Here is a 21,142-nt window from a genome sequence, read left to right on the forward strand (position 1 = left end):
GCTGGTGAGTTTGAACCGCTGACCTTGAAGTTCAAACGGCTTTGCAGTTTGGTGCATTAACCCACAACGCAACACCAGGGATCTAATGTCATTGTAGTCTTTGCTAATTCCTACTCATTGACAGAGGGTTTGAATTCCTGTAGAGTTAGTCTCTGTACATCTATTTCCTACTTCCAGCAAGAATAAATAGTACTAATGACTTTACTAGCTGTCTAATGAAAGCATGAAGCTTTATACGTGAAAGTAGACCAAATGTTGAATAAACAGAATGCATTCCATCATAATAATTATGCTAAAAGTATAGTCAAAAGTTTTTGTTTAAGTTTCGTTCTGTTTTTGTAGCTTAGCTATGTTGCCACAGTTGTTCTGGTTTGAAATTATAAGTATGAGTCAAACCACATGATACTGCTAACTAAACACTTTCTGTACATCATAGGGTCATGAACACCACGGTCTTTCCTTAGTAAATACATTGGGGAACCTCCTTACCAAGCAAAAACTAAGCTAACAATTTCGGAATTCTTTTTAGCCTGAGGGAAGAAAATGAAAATAAACAAGTGGGGCTTCAGGATAATGCGCAGGACCGCAAAGCCAGTTTGAACCACAAGGCCGGCGGTTCAAATCCACCAGTCACTCATCGAAAACCCTATACAGGGTCACTATGGGTCAGAACCGACTCGACGGCACCTAACAACAACAATCTATAAGCACAAAGATTAAGTGGCAGTGTTACAACCGGTCTCTTTTTTTTAAGATTTATTTTATATTTGTATTAAAAGCAGCATGTATTAAAAACATGAATTAGTACTTTTATAGGAGTGCTGGTAGTGTAGCGGTTACGGATAGGGCTGCTAATCTTACGGATCACCAGTTCGAAACTACCAGTTGTTCTGCAGGAGAAAGATGAGTGAGTCTTTCTGCTACGTTAAAGATTTACAGCTTCCCCTCTATATACAGAGTAGACAAGGATCCACAACTTAGACATTGGTTACCCAAAATGGGCGGGGGGTTGGGGGGGCGGGCTTCAAAGGCAAGAAGTGACTGGCATACAAGCTTTCAAGTGGAACATAGATCCAGAGGGTGTGGAGGAAGGTAAAGTCTCCACTGAGTAGTATCCCATCTGTCTAGGCTGGGCTGATGAAAGGAAATGCGGATAGGTCTCTTGTGATACAATAGTGAATAATTGTTATCAGGACTGATTGTGAGGGTTGGAAATATGAAGGTGGACGTTTTGTAGCAAGGAGGGGAGTGATTAACTTTGCAGTCTAGGAGTGGAGGTCTCTGGGACCATCAAGGGAGAAGAGTGGAGAATGGTACCTTACTCAGAAAAGCAGTGACGCCAGAGATGGAGGCAGAGATGATGACATGGAGAGATGGGGCGACTGGAACATTAGACCCAGAGAGGGAGAGGGGCTTGGTGCTGACGACCGACCGGGTGGCAGGCTTGCAGGATATACCCTTTGGTTGGTCGATGATGCATGGAGGGGATTGTAACCATGGCAATGAAACGATATTTGCGATAGGATGAATGTAAAACTAATGTTTTCCCATGTAAACTATCACATAACTCACAATAAAACATTAAAAAAAAAAAATTTACAGGCTCTGAAACCCTGTCCAGGGTCGCTATGAGTCGGAACCGACTCCATGGCACAGAACAACAACAATAACAACATGGGTATAGTCACATAATGTTTACATTAAGAAAAAATATTGTTATTGTTAAGTGCCTTCAAATAGGTTCCGATTCATAGCGACCCTGGAAAGGGTTTTGAGGCTTTTAAAATCTTTGTGGAGCAGAAAGCCTCATCTTTCTCCCACAGAAAAACTTACTAGAGGATTACAAAACTACCAACTTCACTTCTTACAGACTGGAAATGGGGGAAAAAATACAAAGAATTTAGAGGGAGCACTGCCATGCACACTTTCTCAAATATTTGGATATCTGTTATTTTTCAAGAAAAAATTATGTAAGAATAATAACCCAAATTATTGATCCTATAATGCGTAATTGTGTCCTTTTTCACATCTTGTTTTGAAAAGACTACTTTTTTTGAATCTGGGTTTAAAAAATAACAAAGGAGACTTACGTTGTTTTCTAATTTATATGAAACATTTATCTTATTAATCCCATCCAATTAGAGATTTTAATACATCTGAATTTAATTCAAGTAGAAACTACAAAATATTACAGTTAATCCAAAAAGACAATAAGTGAAAAAAAAAAAAAAAAAAACCTTCAGGAAAATATTTATCCATATATTAAACCATAGAGTGACTAAAGAAATAACGGAATTAATTAACAGCTAAAAAAAATTAGTTCTGAGAATGAATTTTTTTAAGAGAGTTTGATGTTTTGAGAATACCACAAGATAAATAGGCATTGGTAAGAGAAAACAAATTCAGCCCTTCATTTAACATTCTAATTTTTTAACAGACTGTTTTATTTTCCTTTGTTGTTGTAAAGTGTCATGGAGTCAGTTTGACTCATAACAACCCTGTATAGGATTTCTGAGGCGAGGCTGGTGAGTTTGAACTGTGAACCTTGTAGTTAGCAGTCCAGTGCCTATTCTATAGCATCACACTAGGACTCCATTATCAATATTTTAAATGTCTTTGCTAGGGGTGAAATAAAGACATTTATTGTTGTGTTTGGGGAAAAAAAATCACAATTCTTATTTGTTGGTGTTTAAGAGTAGGGAGGAGTCCTAGTGTGGCATTGTGGATTAATGTGCTGGACTGCAAAGTCGGTGGTTCAAGCACACCAGACACTCCTCAGAAACCCTACACAGGGTCGCTACGGGTCAGAACCCACTCAATAGCACTTACCAACAACAAAAAGAGTATGGAAGTGATTTACTATTCAAATATGTTAAATCCACTTAATTGAGGAAAACTTAACCTATCATAACTGATTTGTGAGGGGATGCCAAACTAGAAATTTGATTCAAATACACACTTTGAAAATTAAGTTGTGTTGTAAATTAAATCATTTTTAAAGGATATGTTTTCTATTTATGGACCATGAATTTGTAAAGGATTTAAATTTTTTACTTAGAGACAAAAGCCTGTAAGTTCTTATTTCTCAGGTTTGCAAAGTTAATGCTCTTTGACTTCAATAGATGTCCACAAAAAATTCTGTTTTGTTCTACACAGGTCTATCTACTTAAACAGCAGTGCTAATGGCTTGATGATTATCAGAGACTATACCAGTTTGAATTACTCTAATATGCTCCTGGTAAAATAATCTGATGTGTTGAAGCACTGTGAAACAAAATCTTGGATCATTAACTTAATTAATTCTGCAAGTCAATTAACAATACATGCTAGTGCCTTGAGGCTCAGAAGTATTCATACTATACTGATAAGGCTTGCACAAGAAAGGCATCCAGGCCTTTTGAATGCAAGGAGGTTTTTCCATTAACATATGTTAACTGTCATAGCAGTTCTTTCAAAGAACAAGCTGATCTCATTGCTTTGACATCCATCAATTAATTGTGCTGACATACACTATTTACCAGAGATAGAAGGATATGTGTTTCAGGAAGTGTAAATTCTATCAAGAATGTGAATCACTCAAGATGAAAATTAATGCATAATAGGATGCCAAGAAATCCATAGACTTTTCAAGTGTGGGTGAGCACTGGACTGCAAACCACAGGGTTAGTGGTTTAAACCTACCAGATGTTCCTTAGGAACCCTACAAGGGTCAGCTATAACTGCGCTGAACGACAACAAGATTTTAAATTAATGAAAGAAATTCAGGTGTTATCTTCATGCTCAGGGGCAGAAAATGTGAGAAAATGTTGAATGTAAATTAAATGTATTATGATTGTCTATGTTGTAATTGTTGTTTTCAAGCCAAGCTAGTTATTATCAACTCAATTTCAACTCGTGGAGACCCCATGTGTTTCATAGTAGAATTGGTTCCATAGGATTGTGAAACATGTCTATAACCTTTCAGAAATACATTACCAGACTTTTCTTCCCAAGTACCTCTGAGTGGATTAGTACCATCAACCTTTAAATTAGTAGCCAAGCATATAATCATTTATACTACCAAGGAAAGTGAAAATACCTTTAGGTAATACAAAAAGTCAGCTCACTTGACTGCCAAAAAATGTTGGCAGTTTGCAGCCAAGCACAGGGACCTCAGTAGAAAGACCTGTCAGTCTACTTCCAAAGGGTCAAAGATATTGGAAACCCTGTGGAGTACAGATTTGTTTTGACACACATGTGATTCCCATAAGCCAGAGTCAAGTCAACAACTGGATATACAGAGGCGACCTCACAATTCACTTTTACTAACAGCATATTTTGATGTTGTTGTTGTTAAGTGCCATTGAGTTGGTTCTGGCTCATAGAGACCCTGTATAGGACTTTGTGGAAGAAACTGGTGAGTTTGGTCCACAGACCTTGCAGTTCAAACCAACTTTGCCTTGGAAACCCAAGATGGCAGTTCTACTTTGTTCTATAGCTTAAGCTATGCATCAGAATTAACTCAATGGCAATGAGTTTTTTACTCCTTCTAGGACCCAAAGGAGACTAATAGCACTAACTGCATCATAGAGTTTGGATAAGAATGAAATGAAAGAAAGTCTATAATGTGAGAGGCTTTAAATAATTTCTATAATTATTTAAATAGGAAGTTGATAAATGTTATTATTTTATGATAACTCAGATATTCCTAAAAGTAACACAATTTACATTTAAATAAAATGAAATCAAAAAACAAACTAGAGAGAAGTAACGTAAATAAGATTAATTCTATTCTCAAGCCTATGTACGTTCCCTGTTTCATAGTGACTATCCAGTTCACTCATATTATCTTTATTCTAGGACTAAGTGTAAATTCATTCTAAGTGTGAATGATTGTGCCATAGTTAAATGATACACATTTTTTTGTAATCTGGGAAGCTGGATTATATGAAGAAAAATATGGCATCAGGATTAGATGAAGACTCATTAACAACGTGCAATTTGTAGGTGATATAATCCTGCTTGCTGAAAATGAAGAGGACTTAAAATATTTACTGATGAAGATCAAAGACTACATACAGCCTTCAGTATGGGTTGCATCTCAATGTAAAGAAAACAAAAATCCTTACCAATGGACCAAAAAAAAAAAAAAAAAAATTGACATAAATGGAGAAAATACTGAAGTTGTCAAAGACTTCATTTTGTTCAGAGCAACCATCAACAATCATAGAAGCATCAGTCAAGAAATCAAATGACGTGTTGCATTAGGCAAATCTGCTGCACAAGACCTCTTCAAAACATTGAAAAGCAAAAATGTCTGTTTGAGGACTAAGGTGCACTTAACCCAAGCCATGATCTATTCAATTTCCTCATATGCATGTGAAAGTTGGACAGTAAATAAGGAATAATATCAGGCAGGACCTGTCACTGGGGAAGAATATCATGTTTGGTAAAGTGGAGGGTCAGAGAAAAAGAGGAAGACCCCCAACAAGTGAAATGGCCATGGGCTCAAATGTGGCAACAATAGTGAGGTTGGCCCAGGACTGGTCAGTGTTTTGTTCTGTTGTGCATAGGGTCGCTATGAGTTGGTATTGACTCAATGGCACCTAACGGGAACAACAACAATTGTTGAATTTCAAGCAGAGAAAGTAATTTGGGGAAAGTAGATTGGAAAGAATAAGGAAGAATCTCTAGAAATCCTGAACTCAGAACATATACATAGTTATTGTTGTTGCTGTTATTAGGTGCCTGCTTTAAAGTGCCATATGGCTGATTCCAACTCATAATGACCCTATGCACAATAGGAAGAAACACTGCCTGATCCTGTGTCATCCTCACAATTGTTGTTATGCTTGAGCCCATTGTTGCTACCACAGTGTCAGTCCATCTTATTGGGCAGTGTCCTTTTTGGTGACCCTTCACTTATCTAAGCATGATACACTTCTTCAGGGGCAGGTCCCTTCTGATAATATTCCCAAATATGAGAGACAAATTCTAGCCATCCTCACTCCTAAGGAAGATTCTGGCTGTACTTCTTCCAAGACAGACTATGTATTGTGCTTTCTGCCCAATTACCAGGAAATAAAAATTTTAATTTCAATTGTAAACTACAACTCTTACTGTATTCCCTTCACTTGTAGACCATGTCTTAATAACAATGATGATTATTATGATAAAGAACAATATAACAAAAATAATGATAAAATAATTAAAACCAGTAATTCTTAAGTGATTTAGGAAATAAAACGACTCAGGCCTTATGCTTTATATATACCATAGCTTTAAACGTAAACTTATATATATATATACCAGCACTTTTTTAAGACAATATTATACTTTTTGTACTAGGCAAAGATAAGTAGTCTTGATAAAACAATGGTTAAGCACTCAAATGCCATTTAAAAAGTTGGTAGGCCTAGCACATGCAGGGACTCCCTGGGAAAAATAACTGGCAATCTACTTTTCTAAGGATTGCAGTCAAGAAAACCCTAAGGCACTTCTCTGTCACTTGGGGTCTAGATTAATTTAAATTAATCTGATGGCACCCAATAATGACAGAAACATTTCACCGATTGACCAAGAGTTTAGATCCTAAAATTAACTGTTTAAGACTGAGTCCTGTATCCACAACAAATCAAAGAAGCAACCTTAGAAAACTTAATTTTTCACTACTACAGTTTCCCTATCTTCAGCAAAGAGAAAAATAATTATCTCTACCTCAGCTGGTTCTTGTGAGAATAAGTAAAATAAATAAATTATAGAGCGCTTAGGAAAGTATCTTGACAACTGCACATTCTTAAATATATTGTACCCATTTTCATGGAAATTTATTTTAAAAAGATAACATTTACAATATTACATGTTGTTGTTATGTGCTGTTGAGTCAGTTCTGACCCATAGCAACCCTGTATAGGATTTCTGAGGAGTGGCTAGTGATCTTGAACCACCAACCTTGTGGTTCAAGCTGACTTTGCAACACAGTGCATTAACCCACAATGCCACACCAGGAGGTCTCATATTACATGAGACCTGGTTAAAATATTAGAAAAAATAAGGCATACCTGTGTATCCAGTTTTGCAAACACAGTTGAAGCTTCCTGGAAAATTCTGACAGACAGCACCATTCTTGCAAGGACTGGGCAGGCACTCGTTGATATCTCTCTCACAGGCTCTACCAGTAAAGCCATCTGGACAGCTGCATGAAAATCCTCCTACTAAATTGTGACAAGTCCCACCATTGTGGCAAGGGTATGGAAGGCATTCATCTATATCTATTTCACACCGGCTACCAGCATATCCTGGCAGACACTTGCATAAGAAAGGCTGCAGAGGTTCATTTCCCACAATGATGACTGGAAGACTTTCATAGCTCTTTAATACAGGGCTCACAGCTAGCCTTCGGATACAACTCCCTCCATTTTGACATGGACCATGAATGCATGCATCATGATCCACAGATTCTACCTTTACTCCACTTTGTCTGAAAAGGATATCTTTGATGCTTTCAAAGAAGGTGGCTACACCACTGGGATTCACATACTGGTTATTATTTCGCTTCACAGCTGCCAAAATATATGTTCTATTGTTCTCTTCGTATGCACCATAGAGTTGCACAGCAGTCCCTAAGCCTGTCAGCTGTGAACTGGCAATACGTAGGAAATGAAGGTAGTTGTTAGTTAAGAAGTCCTTTACTGTTGGAACACTGAGACGAAGTAGGATGCTGTTATCTACTGTTGTGTTGGAAAATCCAGCGAAGAAAACTCGAATGTTGCTTGTGACTGTACTGTGAACGCCATCATTACTAAGGACAGTCAAGTCAAAGGTGCCATCTGTGGACCTTGCCTGGGAATTCAGATCACAAGTGCCCCCTGGAATATTGAAGAGGCTTGTAACTCCTGAACTAAAGGAACAGTGGAAGCTGTCCAACACATCTGGATCCTGTGGTTTCACGGAGCCTAAGATCCCACCAGGAAACAAGTTACCATAATAACTGACAAATATCTCCACTGTCCGTGACTGTGAAGGATTGTCATTTTGGTCGATAACTGTGATATGCACAGTTCCTGTTGAAGACATTTGAGGAACACCAGAATCCCTAGTAATCACAGACAAATAGAAGTCTGCAATCTGTTCTCTGTCAATCTCTCTGGTCGTACTCAGAACACCAGCAGTATTCAGACTAAAATAATTGGTGGCAGGACCCGTGCTTAGCAAATAATAGGTAAAGGGACCTTGATTTGGAGGGAGATCAGGATCAGTGGACTGGAGGGTCATCACCAGAGTTCCAGGACGTTTGTTTTCCATGACTTCTCCTTCACTGATGGTCAACATAGGCCCATTATCATTTATGTCTTCCAAAGTGACTAATAAGGAGGCACTTCCTGTAGCAGAGGGGGTTCCCGCATCAACAGCCAAAACTGTGAGATTGTAAATGGGTAGGGTTTCTCGATCTAATTCAGCAGTAACAGTGATCTGTCCTGTCTGTGGATTAATGGAAAAGGCACCATTTTCATTTCCTGATGTGATGAAGTAAGAAAACCTGCTCCAGCTGGGGATGGAGTCTGAGTCAAAGGCACTGACAAAGGTCACATGAGTTCCAATTGGGACTCCTTCACTGATCTGAACATTGTAGATGTTTAGACTGAAAACGGGTGGGTCATTAGCATCAAGTACGGTGACATTCACAATGACCTCATCTATATCTGCACCCCTGATGCTGCCAAAATTCTTGGCCAATACTTTCAAAGAGACCCTTTCTTCTCTTTCTCTGTCAAGAGGTCCAGAAACATAAATTTGGCCTGTCTTCTTATTGATCTGGAAACCTTTCTTCCTACTGCTACCAAAAATCAGATAGTGAACCTCTCCATCCATGCCCAAATCACGGTCACTAGCAAATACTTCCCCAACAATAGTACCTTTAGGAGCTGCTTCAGAGATTTCAAAATAGTAAAGTTTGGAAACAAAACGAGGCACATATTCGTTTGTCCCTTCTAATTGTATGTTAACAGTGGCAAAGCTGCACCTTTCTTCGTCAGGAACGTTGAAGGCTTTCACAGTAAGGTGGTAACTCTGCTTGGTTTCAAAATCCAAGAAACCTTGTGTGGTGATGATGCCTGTATTAGGGTCAATGACAAAGAGATCACTATCGGATGACTGTATAGTGTATGCAATCACAGCATTGGCTCCAGAGTCAGCATCTGTTGCATTTAGGTGTATAACTGTTGTCCCACTTGGGGCATTTTCCAATACAGTAGGGAAATATTCATCTGGGGTGAATATTGGAGTATTGTCATTCACATCTATCACATTTACTGTTACACTGCAGTAACCAGTTCTTGCAACCCACCCTCCATCTGTAGCGCTAACAGTCATTTCATGTTTTTGACAGAGCTCGTAATCAAGAGCTTTAGCTAGTATTATTACACCAGTGGAAGAGTTGATTGCAAAAACACCTCCATCGTTTCCTGACGAAATGTCGTACCTAATCAAGCCATTCATAGCTGCATCTCTGTCTCTTGCAGAAACAGTTCTGACAATGGCCCCAATACTATGGCTTTCAGGGATGGTAGCACTCATGTGACTTTGAGAGAATTCGGGTGTATGGTAGTTTTCCTCAGTGACGATAATTTGAACAGTTGCTTGGGATGAAAGTGGGGGATTTCCTTTATCCTTTGCAGTGACTATGATCAAAAAGTTTTGATTCAAATCAGAAATTAGGGGAGATGCCACTGATAGCCATCCTGTATGATTGTCCAGTTTAAATTTTCCTAAATGATTTCCATTGGATATGAAATATTCTACCTCAGAATTCAGTCCAAAATCTTTATCATCTACTGCAGTAAGTTTGATTAACTTGGTACCAACTTTAACATTTTTGGTGACAGGAGTAAAATATTTAAGTTTAATAAACTGAGGTGCATTGTCATTACTGTCTACAATATTGATGGTGACTGTTGTCTCACTTAATAAAGATGGATTGCCTCGATCTGAAGAAGTCACTATAAAGCTGTGCCTGTTGATGTTCACATTACTGAAACCACTAACATTTTGGTATTTTAAAACCTGTTTATTAAAAATTTCTCCTGTGGTTGCATTAATCCTAAAATATTCAGACTGAGATTTTATGAAGTAAAACACTTGTCCATTTGATCCCTCATCAGGATCTGTGGCAGATACCTGAGTCACTTTGGAACCAATCTCAATAAGTTCAGGACAATCTAAATAATAAGAGGGTCTGCTAAATCTTGGAGCATTGTCATTGATATCTGTCACAAATATTGTGACATCGGTACTTACAGTCCAACCAGAATCATGTGCAGAAATTCGGATTCTATAACGATCGGTATCTTCCCTATTTAAAGGTCTACTAATGACAATATCTCCAGTACTGGGATTAATTGTAAATGGAAGGCTTGTGTCCATTATAGAATACCTGCTAATTGCATTTGCACCAGTGTCTTCATCAGAAGTTGTAACACGTGTAACTGTATATCCTAAAGGGGAATTTTCAGGAACATGGGCACTAAATATTTGAGAAAACCTAGGGGCATTATCATTTTCATCTAAAATGTTAATGATGACTTTAACTGAGGTACTCTGCGAAGGAGAGCCTTTGTCAGAAGACTTTATGGTGAGTATGTACTGAGAAACCCTTTCCCTGTCTAAAGGCCGAATGCTTCTAATTTCACCAGTAGCATGATTAATACTAAAACTATTCTCATTGTTGCCCAGAATAATTTCATAATCTAACTGTCCATTCGGTCCACTGTCCTTGTCCATTGCCGAAACAGTAAGTATTTTTTGAGGAGATAGGTTCTCCAATATTTCTGATACAAATGGATCTTCCTTAAAAACTGGGGAATTATCATTGACATCCAACACAGTTATGTCAAGTTTCTCATAAGAGGAGAAAGGAGGAAAACCTCCATCTCTGGCCTCTATCCATACAATATATTTTTGTATCTTTTCAAAATCCAAAGGTTGACTGATAGACACCTGTCCTGTTAATTGATCGATTTGGAATGTATTGCCAAGATTTCCACTTGCAATATAATAGGACAAAGGTTCTCCTCTGGAAGAGGTTCCCGTAATAGTGGTGATATGAGTGCCTACTGGTTGGTTTTCAGGGAACATAAATGTTTGTTCTTTTGCTCTGACTTTAGGGAAATCTGCCTTGTTTGCAAATCGAACAGTCACTGTTGTAGAATCTGCCTTTGGAAATGAGCCACCATCTTTTACATGTACAGAAAATGTCACTTCTGAAGCTCCATTAAGTGGTCCAGTGGCCATGATAGCTCCCCTCAGTGGATCAATGTGAAATTTTTCAGAGTTTCTCCCCGAAAGAGAATAATGTAGTTCAGAATTGGCTCCAATATCAGCATCTGTGACTGTAACCGCAAAGACAAAGGAACCTATAAGAGACAGAGTTTGTAATTATTATCACACAGAAGCCAAATAAAATATTTAGTAGTATGTTGATACATACAAAACACAGCATTGCTGCCTGATGCAACTGTATTTTCTCATAAATTATTTGGATAACAATATCTCCTATATTTTCTCTTAGATTGCCAGCTCAAATTCACCTAACAATAATCTTCAAAGACTGGCCTGCTTTTTTTTTCACAAGAACACATACAGTCTGTTGAATTTAATATTTTTCACTATGCCTTTGAGAAATGTGCAAAGGAAGAGACATAGCCAATCAGCCAAGTCATTGTTCCTAAGAGAAAAATCTGTATATATAATATTTCCAGAAATGTATAGTATGTGATTTCTGCAAAGACCTATGCTTCTATCCAATAAAAAACAAAAACAAAAAAAAAAACTGTATTATGTCTTAAAACATTTTTGAATTACCATATATATAAACATATATCCATCTTGCTATTGTAGTTAGTAACTAGGGTTGGTAACTGATACTCACTATTTTGTGGCATAATTCTTTTATCTCTGAGATATTATTGCTTAAACATAAATCATATCTATCTCTAACCACATGCACATATACATATATGGATATAGGAGGGAGCTTCAAATAGTTGGAAAAATCTATTGTCTTTTAATTCTATTTTCCACAAACTTTTTGAAACTCCTTCACATACTTCAATTAATTCAAACAACTGTAAAGTAATAAAAAATAAGAACTGAGGAAAAATGAATCAAATTTGGATTCCAAAAGTTAGTGCTTGGAATAAGCGCCAATGTGACAGATTGTAGTAGAAATGTGCAGAAAAGCTGCCATAAGGACATGTTTTCAACATATTCATTCAGAAACCCTTCCCAAAGCTGCACTACCACCCTAACAGAATAGGTTGTGGGAAAAGTGAAAAACCAAAAAAAAAAAAAAAAAAAAAGGCTGGTGATACTGACTAAATTGTAGTAAGTCTAATGAGGCAAAGTTACTGAAGCCTGACAACTCTCTTTGCATAGGGAATGCTATATTGTACCACAGCACATAAGATAGAATCAGCATCACTTCAGTTAACAGCTCTCCTTTATGACCTTGATATTTAAATTGCCTTTTGATTAAAACTTGGCACATGAATTTATGGCTTTTATAATTTAACTTGAAATCAATTAGACGTTTGCACTGTTTAATGTCCAAAGGCATGACAGGATCAGCACTGGACTACAAACCATAAGGTTGGTGGTTCAAGCCCACCATCTACTCCTTGGAAACCCTATATAGGGCCACTGTGAGTCAGAACTGACTCAGCAGCACTTAGCAACAACAACAACAAAGATCATCAGAGAAATAACATGGGATACATGTTTCCTGCTAATTAAAAAATATTTGAAAGCAAATATCAAATTATAAGTTATATTTGTATTTTTTTGTCCAGTTTGAAAACAACTCAAAATTACAAATGGCAGATATCTGTGAAGTTCTTAAAAGTGTATACTATTCCTTTCAAATACACAAATGAAACCAACTAACTGATTCTAAAAGAGGTATAGAACGATAAATACCTATTGCCAACATGTAAGTGGCTTTTAAATGACTTCATAAATTTATTAATGGGAAAAATTTTATTTCACTATCTGAGAAGGAAAACAATAAGTACTAGAATAATTCATTCATGAGACATATCTGAATACCTACATATGAATCATAGGGTAAATGAACCACATGAAGTAAAATATTAATTTTTCATCGACAGATATTTTAGAATCATTTTTATCTGACAATGTTTCAGGTGATGAAGGAATGGCATGTAAAAAAGAGAAAGTGTCCTCATCTCAGGGGAATTGCACACAGTTTATACTTCAGGGCAGTGCTCTTCTATGCTATGAAGTGATATTTTCTCATATTTCAATCATTCAGCAATATTCAAGTAATGTTAAGAAAGATGATTTGGAAAATTTGATAATTTTTAAATACTAAACAAAACTGGTATGGGAAAAAAAGAATTGATTTACAGGATTCAGTGTCCCCTCAATTAGACAAAACATGCTGCATTTAAGAGGATTTGAAAATTTACGTTATATCAGAGATGTATATGTAAAATATACTCACTAAAAAATACCCCATTATACTTTCTCTGTGTAGCCTCTGAGATGGATTGATTACCTGGAGGAGCAGGAGATGGGATGTGTGTGACATATGGATGATGCTGAAATCGTGGTGGGTTATCATTGACATCAGTCACAGTGACGAGCACACTGGCAGAACTGGAAAGAGATTCCGGGGATCCTGCATCACTGGAGACTACTACTAACGTGTAATTCTCTTTGGTTTCCCTGTCTAGGAGTGAACTGGTTATGATCTGTCCTGTGGATGGGTTGATGGTGAACTGAGAGTTTCCTCCAAGTATCCTATAACTAAAGGAAAGAAGAGAGAGCAACATATTTCTTACAGCTTTAATATTATAAATATCTTCTTATTGTAATTTTAAAAAGGAGTCAAAAATGTAAAGAAAAAAATCACAACTAAGACCAAACACAAATATATTATTAGAAGATAAATATTTTTAATATAAAATAAGCATTATATTAAAAAAAATAGACTTTTCCAATGAACTCAAGCAGGTCAATTCAAGACTTTTGGGTCTCTCATATTATTTGTTGTTGTTAAGTGCCTTCAAGTCAGTTCTGACTCATAGCAACCTTCTATAAGTTTTTCAAGGAGCAGCATGTGGATTTGAACTGCCAACATTGCATTTAGATGTCCAATGCTTATCCTACACTACACCAGGATCTCTATATGTGCGTGTGTGTGTGTGGCATTTATTAAGTGACACCAAGTCAGTTCTGACACATACAGACCCTGTATAGGGTCTCCAAGGAGCAGCTGGTGAACTTGAACCATCAACACTGCAGTTCAAACCGAACTTGCAATCAAAAACATTAACCCACAGTGACACACCAGGACTCCTATATTTTTCAAAACAGCATATTCTGCTGGATTTATTTTGGGACTTTGAATGTATGAAGGTGAGTTGAAAATCAGTTATACTCTGACTGTAGAATTTATCTTAAACAACTTTTAGAAAAGACAAATACATCATCTTTTGACACAATCTCCTTGTTTTTTAATACATATTGTCCATTTGTCAATAAGCTTTTGCTTATTTCCTTATTAAACAATGTTTTAAGCTGAGCTGCGAGCTACAAATGCCCTGCTGTCTTCACTTTGTCCTCAAAGGACTAAGAGTAAACAGCAGAGTATGGAATGAAAACATCCTCAGCCGCTGACCAAGAAAAAGTTTAATAGTCAACCATCAGCTGGAAAATTGATGCTTACAGTTTTCTGGGACTCCCAAGGGCCGGTATTGGAACACTATCAGGAAAAACTTCAACAATCAACAGTGCTCATTACAGTGAGATGCTCACTGAAGAGCTGAAGCCTAAACTATGGATTAAATGCAGAGGACTGCTCTTCAATGGCATTGTGATCTTACGTGACAATGCACATCCGCATACCTCTGCACACACTGGTGACACTCTGCAAAAACTTTATTTTGAGGTGTTAAAACATCCTCCCTATAGACCTGATCTTGGTTCATTAGATTTTCACCTGCAACCCTTTAAGGATAAAAGATTCACTTCTAATGAAGTGAAGATAGTGGTGAATTTGTGGATCACAATTCATCCTAAAATATTTTTTAATAAAACAAAATCTTGTTGACAGATGTATTGAAGTGTATTGAAAAGCAAGGAGACTATGTTGAAGAATGATGTATTTGTCTTTTCTAAAAGTTAAATTATAGTAAATTCTACAGCCAGAGTGTGGATAATTGTTGTTGTTCTTAAGTGCCGTCAAGTCAGTTCTGACCCATAGCAACCCTGAATAGTGTTTCTGAGAAGCAGCTGGTGAGCTTGAATCAGCAACCTTGCAGTTAAAACCAACTTTGCAGTCTAGTGCATTAACCCAAAGTGCCACACAAGGACTCCATTGAATATATGTATATATATATATTTTTTTTTTTTTCAAGTTCTTCAAATATTTCTAGAAGGGTGTGCTGCTTTAAATAAATTAATCTGAAAACATAAAGCAGGACTGACCCTTCTTTAATACTGGGGTTAGTAGCTGGGATCAAAAATTAAAATCTGTTACATAAGCCTAAATTATTTTTCTATTGTACACCACAACAATCCAGAAGAGAGCAGCCAGAGATTTTATTCTCTAAATACACAACACTATATTTGACATATACTAACTATCCAGAACAAGTGGAAGAACTGATTATTTATACAAAGATATTCTTAGTTACTAGTTCTCTCATTCATCATTCCTCATATGGGTATGTTGTTTTCTTGTTGTCAAGAGGTAGGATATCTCCATGGATATTTTGATGTTAACCAGATTGTTCAACGGGCAGAAGTTTCCATGGAGCATACATTCTCTCTTCTTTATGAAGAAAAAATTTTGCCACTAGCTGTATATAAAGCAAAACAAAAGAAAAAAAACTAAACTCACTTCTATCAACTCTGTTCTGACTCACAGTAACCTTGGATAGGGAGGGTTCCCAAGCTTCAAATCTTTATGGAAGCAGAAAAACTGGCTTTCTTCTACAGAGCTGGTGTGTTTGAACTGCCAACATTACAGTTAGTTGTCCAGTGCTTATCTGACAGAGCCACCAGGCCTCCTGTATATATTTCTGATTTTTATGTCTGAGGTGGCATCCCAAAGATGCTGTTTCAAGTCCATAGAATAAGCTAGGATGACTTTTATCTGAGGTCTAAACCAATCATAGCTATATTCACAAAGCTTAATACAACTCTACTTGATATATCTAACTTTATTTTGCATCTCCCTGAGATCTACTAAGGAGTTCTGGTGATGCTGTGGGTTAGGTGTTGGGCTGTTAATTGCAAGGCCAGCAATTCAAACCCACCAGAAGCTCCCATGGAAAGATGAGGTTGTCTGCTCCTACAAAAGTTTGTTATCTCATATGGAAGGAAGGAAGGAAGGAAAGAAGCAATGAAGGAAGGAGGGAAGGAAAGAAAGAGGACATGAGGAAGGGAGGAAGGGAGGGAGAGAGCACTAGGAAAGAATACTGTGGGAAATGTTAAAATTATTTTGTGGGAAGAGAAAGAGGAGATATTGAAGAGCTATTAGAGGTTTTGGTCAAGGATGAAAGATGAAAAATAAGAAATAGCAGTGACTAAGACACTTAGTAAGAAACAAACTAGTTAAGGAGTCTTGGTGTGGCACAGTAGGATAAGCACTGGACTACTAACCAAAAGGTTGGCAGTTCAAACTCAATAGTTGTTCCTCGCTAACTCTATACAGGGTTGCTATGAGTCAGAACCAAAGCTAAGACACTTAACAACAACAAGAAGACAAGGTAGAGGATGACCTATTAGGAAAATGTTGTAAAAGATGAGAATAAGGATTCAAGTCACTGGAGTTGACAAATTTCAGTAGAATCTTCTGATAGTATCAGTTTTTAATAAAGCAAGAAAAGAGAAAATCAGTTGAATGATCTTCAGGGGTAAAACATATGTGGAGGTAATAAATATGAAGATAAGCCACATTTTCACTGAATTTGGTAACAAAAGCCAAAAGAGTAAAAGTATGTCATCTATACTGCCTGGTACATAGTAGGAAGACAATAAATAATCAGTTCTCACAAAGCCATAAAGTAAGACTTTTATCTCCATTATTCTGATGCTTAGACTCAGAGACACCAAAATGACATTACCAAAGTGTGAAAGTCGTGGTGTTGCACCATCGGATAAACACCATAAGATTGTTCATTGCAAGGCTGGCAGTTCAAAACCACCAGTCACACCCCAGAGGGTCACTTTGAGTCAGAACGGATTCGATGAAAATTTAGCAACAACAATCAAGTTTCAGTAGGTAAATAAAATAATCCAAATCCAATACCAAGTATATTGAGAATTCCATAAAGATAAAGAAATTATTCAGAAGAGAGGGATATTTAGATGATATTCAAGATAGAAAGGCCATAATTACTGAATTAAAGATTTGGACTAAATGAGATGATACTGGCTGGATTAAACAGACAGATTAAAGAATTTGGCTTTCAATGTTGATTCTGTAAATACTTTTTTGTAACTTTCTCCAGTATTGTGACAAAAAGAATTATAAATTACTCTGTTTGGGAGACACATTTATGAATAAGGTAGATGGAGACTAGTAGTTAAAGCTGTCTGGTTTATTAAAATGTAACATATTAAAATTAAATAAAATATCAATATAAAGGTGAAGTGCATAATCAATTAAAATGTATAAGTAGATCAAATGGGCAGAGTTAAAATTGTAACTAAGTGGTTGTTGGGTTGTCATAGTTAATAAGATCATGCTACGGCATGTGAGAAATTGACAAATTATAAGAAACACAAAGTCTTATGTCTCTGAAGAGCCCACCAACTAGTCAAATAGGTGAATTTAATATCTGACTTTTAAACAGACTATAAAAAATAAAATAACAGCTCAGTTAGTAGGAAGATAGATTGAGTTTTTCTCCCAGATTCCATGAATAGCAAGAAATAATTAACATCTAATATAAAATAATAATGTATTTCATTAAGAATCTATCCGACTAAGTAAATAGGATTTAAAATGACATAGCTACTTACTTTATCTATGAAAATATTTTTCAGTGTCAAGCTGTGATAATTGTCTGCCTTATCTTAATTTATAGGGACTATATATAGATATATACATATGTAGATATATATATTTCACAAACTAAAGACAAAATTCAATTTTTCTTTAATTTGATTGTATGAATAGCAAGTATAGTCACTTGAAGATTTTATACAGGAGTTTTATATATTTTGGTCAATATAAAAGTATAAATTTAATTTTCTGATAGTAAAGGCAGAAGAAAATTCAATCAACACTACAACCCATATATAAGCTATCAAATCAAAACAACCAGATCAAACTGACCAGTATAACTTTGCAAGCACTCTGAAATATGAACAGGACTTTTTAGATTAATTTTGCATTCATCATCATAGTTCATAAATATAGGATGACATTTTGCAATGAATTTTTGTCTAACATATACTAGAAGAAAACAATATATCATCATAACATTTTCTTCTAGCAACTGGATTGGATCTATTTTTATCAATATTCTGTTTCAGAGTCAAGAGTTGAAACAGCTCAAACAAGGTTACTGTCCTGCTATGGAAAGACAGTATTGGTTATGCTGTCTTTAGAGAAAGTTTCATCTACATGACAGTGAAACAATTTTAACTGGTAAGGACATTACTTCAAAATTATTGTCATAAATGTTGCAGTTCTGTGGGAAAATGCACTGGACTGAAAGGTCAGTTTGAACTGTAAGGTCAGTGGTTCAAATTCACCAGCTGCTCCTGGGAAAGTCTATAAAGGGTCACCATGAGTCAGAACCTACTCGATGGCACTTAACAACAACAACAATAGATGACAAGAGAGCACAATGGCACCTTATGATAAGCACTGGACTGTGAACTACAATATGTGTGGCTCGAGCCTGCCAGCAGGTCCATGGGAGAAAGAAAGATAGGCTTTCTGCTACCCAAAAGATTTAAGTCCCTAGAAACTCTATGCAGGGCTGATATGGATTGAAACTGACTCCATAGCACTTAAGAACAATAGATGATAGGGGAGTCTTGGTATGGATAATAAACACTGGACTGCTAACTGTAAGCTAACCACAAGGTTGACAGTTCAAAACTACTAGTCACTCCTTGAAAACCACTGACAGGGTTGCTATGAGTCAGAACTGACTCGATGGCACTTAACAACAATAGATGACAAGTAAAGTGTTACCTACCACAATTTGACAGTTTGTGCTACTGTGATTCCAGAAGCTATATATTACCATATTTTAAATGAGAGCAGAGTGTTCCATGATAAGCAGATTTCAGTAGAGCTTCCAAACTAATAGACTAAGAAGAAAGGCCCATTTATGTATGTCTAGAAATTATCTAATTAAAGTCTTATGGCTATTTTCATAATAGATCATTTTCAGGCTCTCTTACTTTGGACAAGAAGTTCTAGTGGCACACTGCTGAAGAGCTTGCCTGCAAACTACCACCAGCTATGTGGGAGAAAGGTGTGGCAGTCTGCTTCTATAAAAATGTACAGTCTTGGAAACCTGATAGGACAGTTCCACTCTGTACTATATGGATGCTCTGAGATGAAATCAACAGCTGAGGGTTTGAGTTTGGTTTTATTTGAGAGATCAATTGTCAGAGGACATCATGCTAGGTAGTTGAAGTAGAAGTCAAAGAGGATGATGAACAACTTCTGGGAGATGCATTGACAGTGCATCTTCAAGATGGGCTCTCACATGCTTGTGATCTCGAGAATGGCACCAAACTAGGCAATGTTTTCTTCACTAGTACATAAGGTTACCATGAGTCAGAATCCACTTAAAGGCATCTATCTGTTGAGAGTACTACATAGTTTGCGTGGATTCGAGCAACAAGGATTGCTATGTACTGAGTACTTTTTCCAGGCATTTTTCAAAGTAGTTTACATTTTTAAAAATTCCTCATTATATCTCTCATAATAAATGTTAATTTTATGATTATACCTATTCCAATAATCTGGACAGTGTTTCCTTCTGTTGTGGATATGGTCACTAGGAGTCAGAACCTACTCCAGGGCACCTAACAACAACAACCATTCCAATAATATTCAGAATTATATTCATATAGTTCAAAGATGAATACTTAATGAGAAAATAACTATCTTTTTCAAGTGAAAATGTATTGACCTGATAACAGCATTTGTTGAGGCATCAGCATCTGAGGCATTCACCAGTAAAACATCTGTTCCAGTTGGGGCATCTTCAGAAATTGTTGTGAAATACATTTTACTGGCAAAAGTGGGGACATTATCATTGATGTCATCTACTATGACGTTGATTATTCCAGTCCCAGTCAGGGTAGGAGATCCTAGAAGGAAAAAAAAAAAAAAAAAAAAATCAAGTCTTAGCATTTATCTGTACCGCAAATAATGGCACATTTAATAATAGTTAGCTATATGCTGCATTAATGGACTGCTAACCACAGCTAGTTCAAACCCACTAAACAAAGTCACTATATGTCATAACCGATTAGGAAACCTTAAACAAAGTCACTATATGTCATAACCGATTAGATGACACTTAGCTACAACAACAACTGCATTACTGAAAAAGATTTAAGAATGCCTTGTATTAAACTAAAATTTCTGAATGCATAAGACCAGCGATTTAACAATTTTTACAGAAAAGATATTTGCATTTATGTACTGGAAATCAGTCTTCTTCCTAGTGATACTGCAAAATAAGAGTGTGTCATGCTCTTATTCTATTTTGAAGGTGCTGATTCAACAATGTAGAATACAACAATATAATTGAACTCCACAAAAGAGGCATTTCTGGCTTCTGTGAAATTATATTAAAATAGCATAAAACAGATTCGGAAAATATCCAAAGGCATGGAATATCTGGCCAATTGACAAAACAGTGATAAAGAGGCATTCCTTGTGATGACTCTTCACATTAATATCAAACATGCTGACTAGATTCATGAGGTCTATAAGTGTACTTTTGTGTGCTAAGTAATACTTGTTTGTAGGGGGAGAACAATCTTCCATTTATACCTCAAAATGATAAACTTTTTCTTGCTAGAAATTACTTTACACTATTCAGCTGATTTTGAAATATTTTTGTTGAATCTATTTCATTCTTAATGTGACAGTAAA

The 21,142-nt window shown here is 36.4% G+C and overlaps 1 protein-coding gene across 1 annotated transcript in view; it reads right to left on the reverse strand.

The window, feature by feature from the left end:
* Nucleotides 1-21,142, reverse strand: part of FAT4 (FAT atypical cadherin 4) — a 267,907-nt gene that overhangs the window by 41,146 nt on the left and 205,619 nt on the right. Inside the window, exons 7-9 of the mRNA XM_006866259.1 lie at nt 20,169-20,349; nt 13,553-13,797; nt 7,041-11,390 (exon numbers count right to left, since the gene is read on the reverse strand). Coding sequence (XP_006866321.1) covers nt 7,041-11,390; nt 13,553-13,797; nt 20,169-20,349 — 4,776 coding nt within the window. The remainder of the gene's footprint in view (nt 1-7,040; nt 11,391-13,552; nt 13,798-20,168; nt 20,350-21,142) is intronic.

The sequence above is a fragment of the Chrysochloris asiatica genome, unplaced genomic scaffold (assembly GCF_000296735.1).
Source record: "Chrysochloris asiatica unplaced genomic scaffold, ChrAsi1.0 scaffold00088, whole genome shotgun sequence".
NCBI lineage: Eukaryota > Metazoa > Chordata > Mammalia > Afrosoricida > Chrysochloridae > Chrysochloris > Chrysochloris asiatica.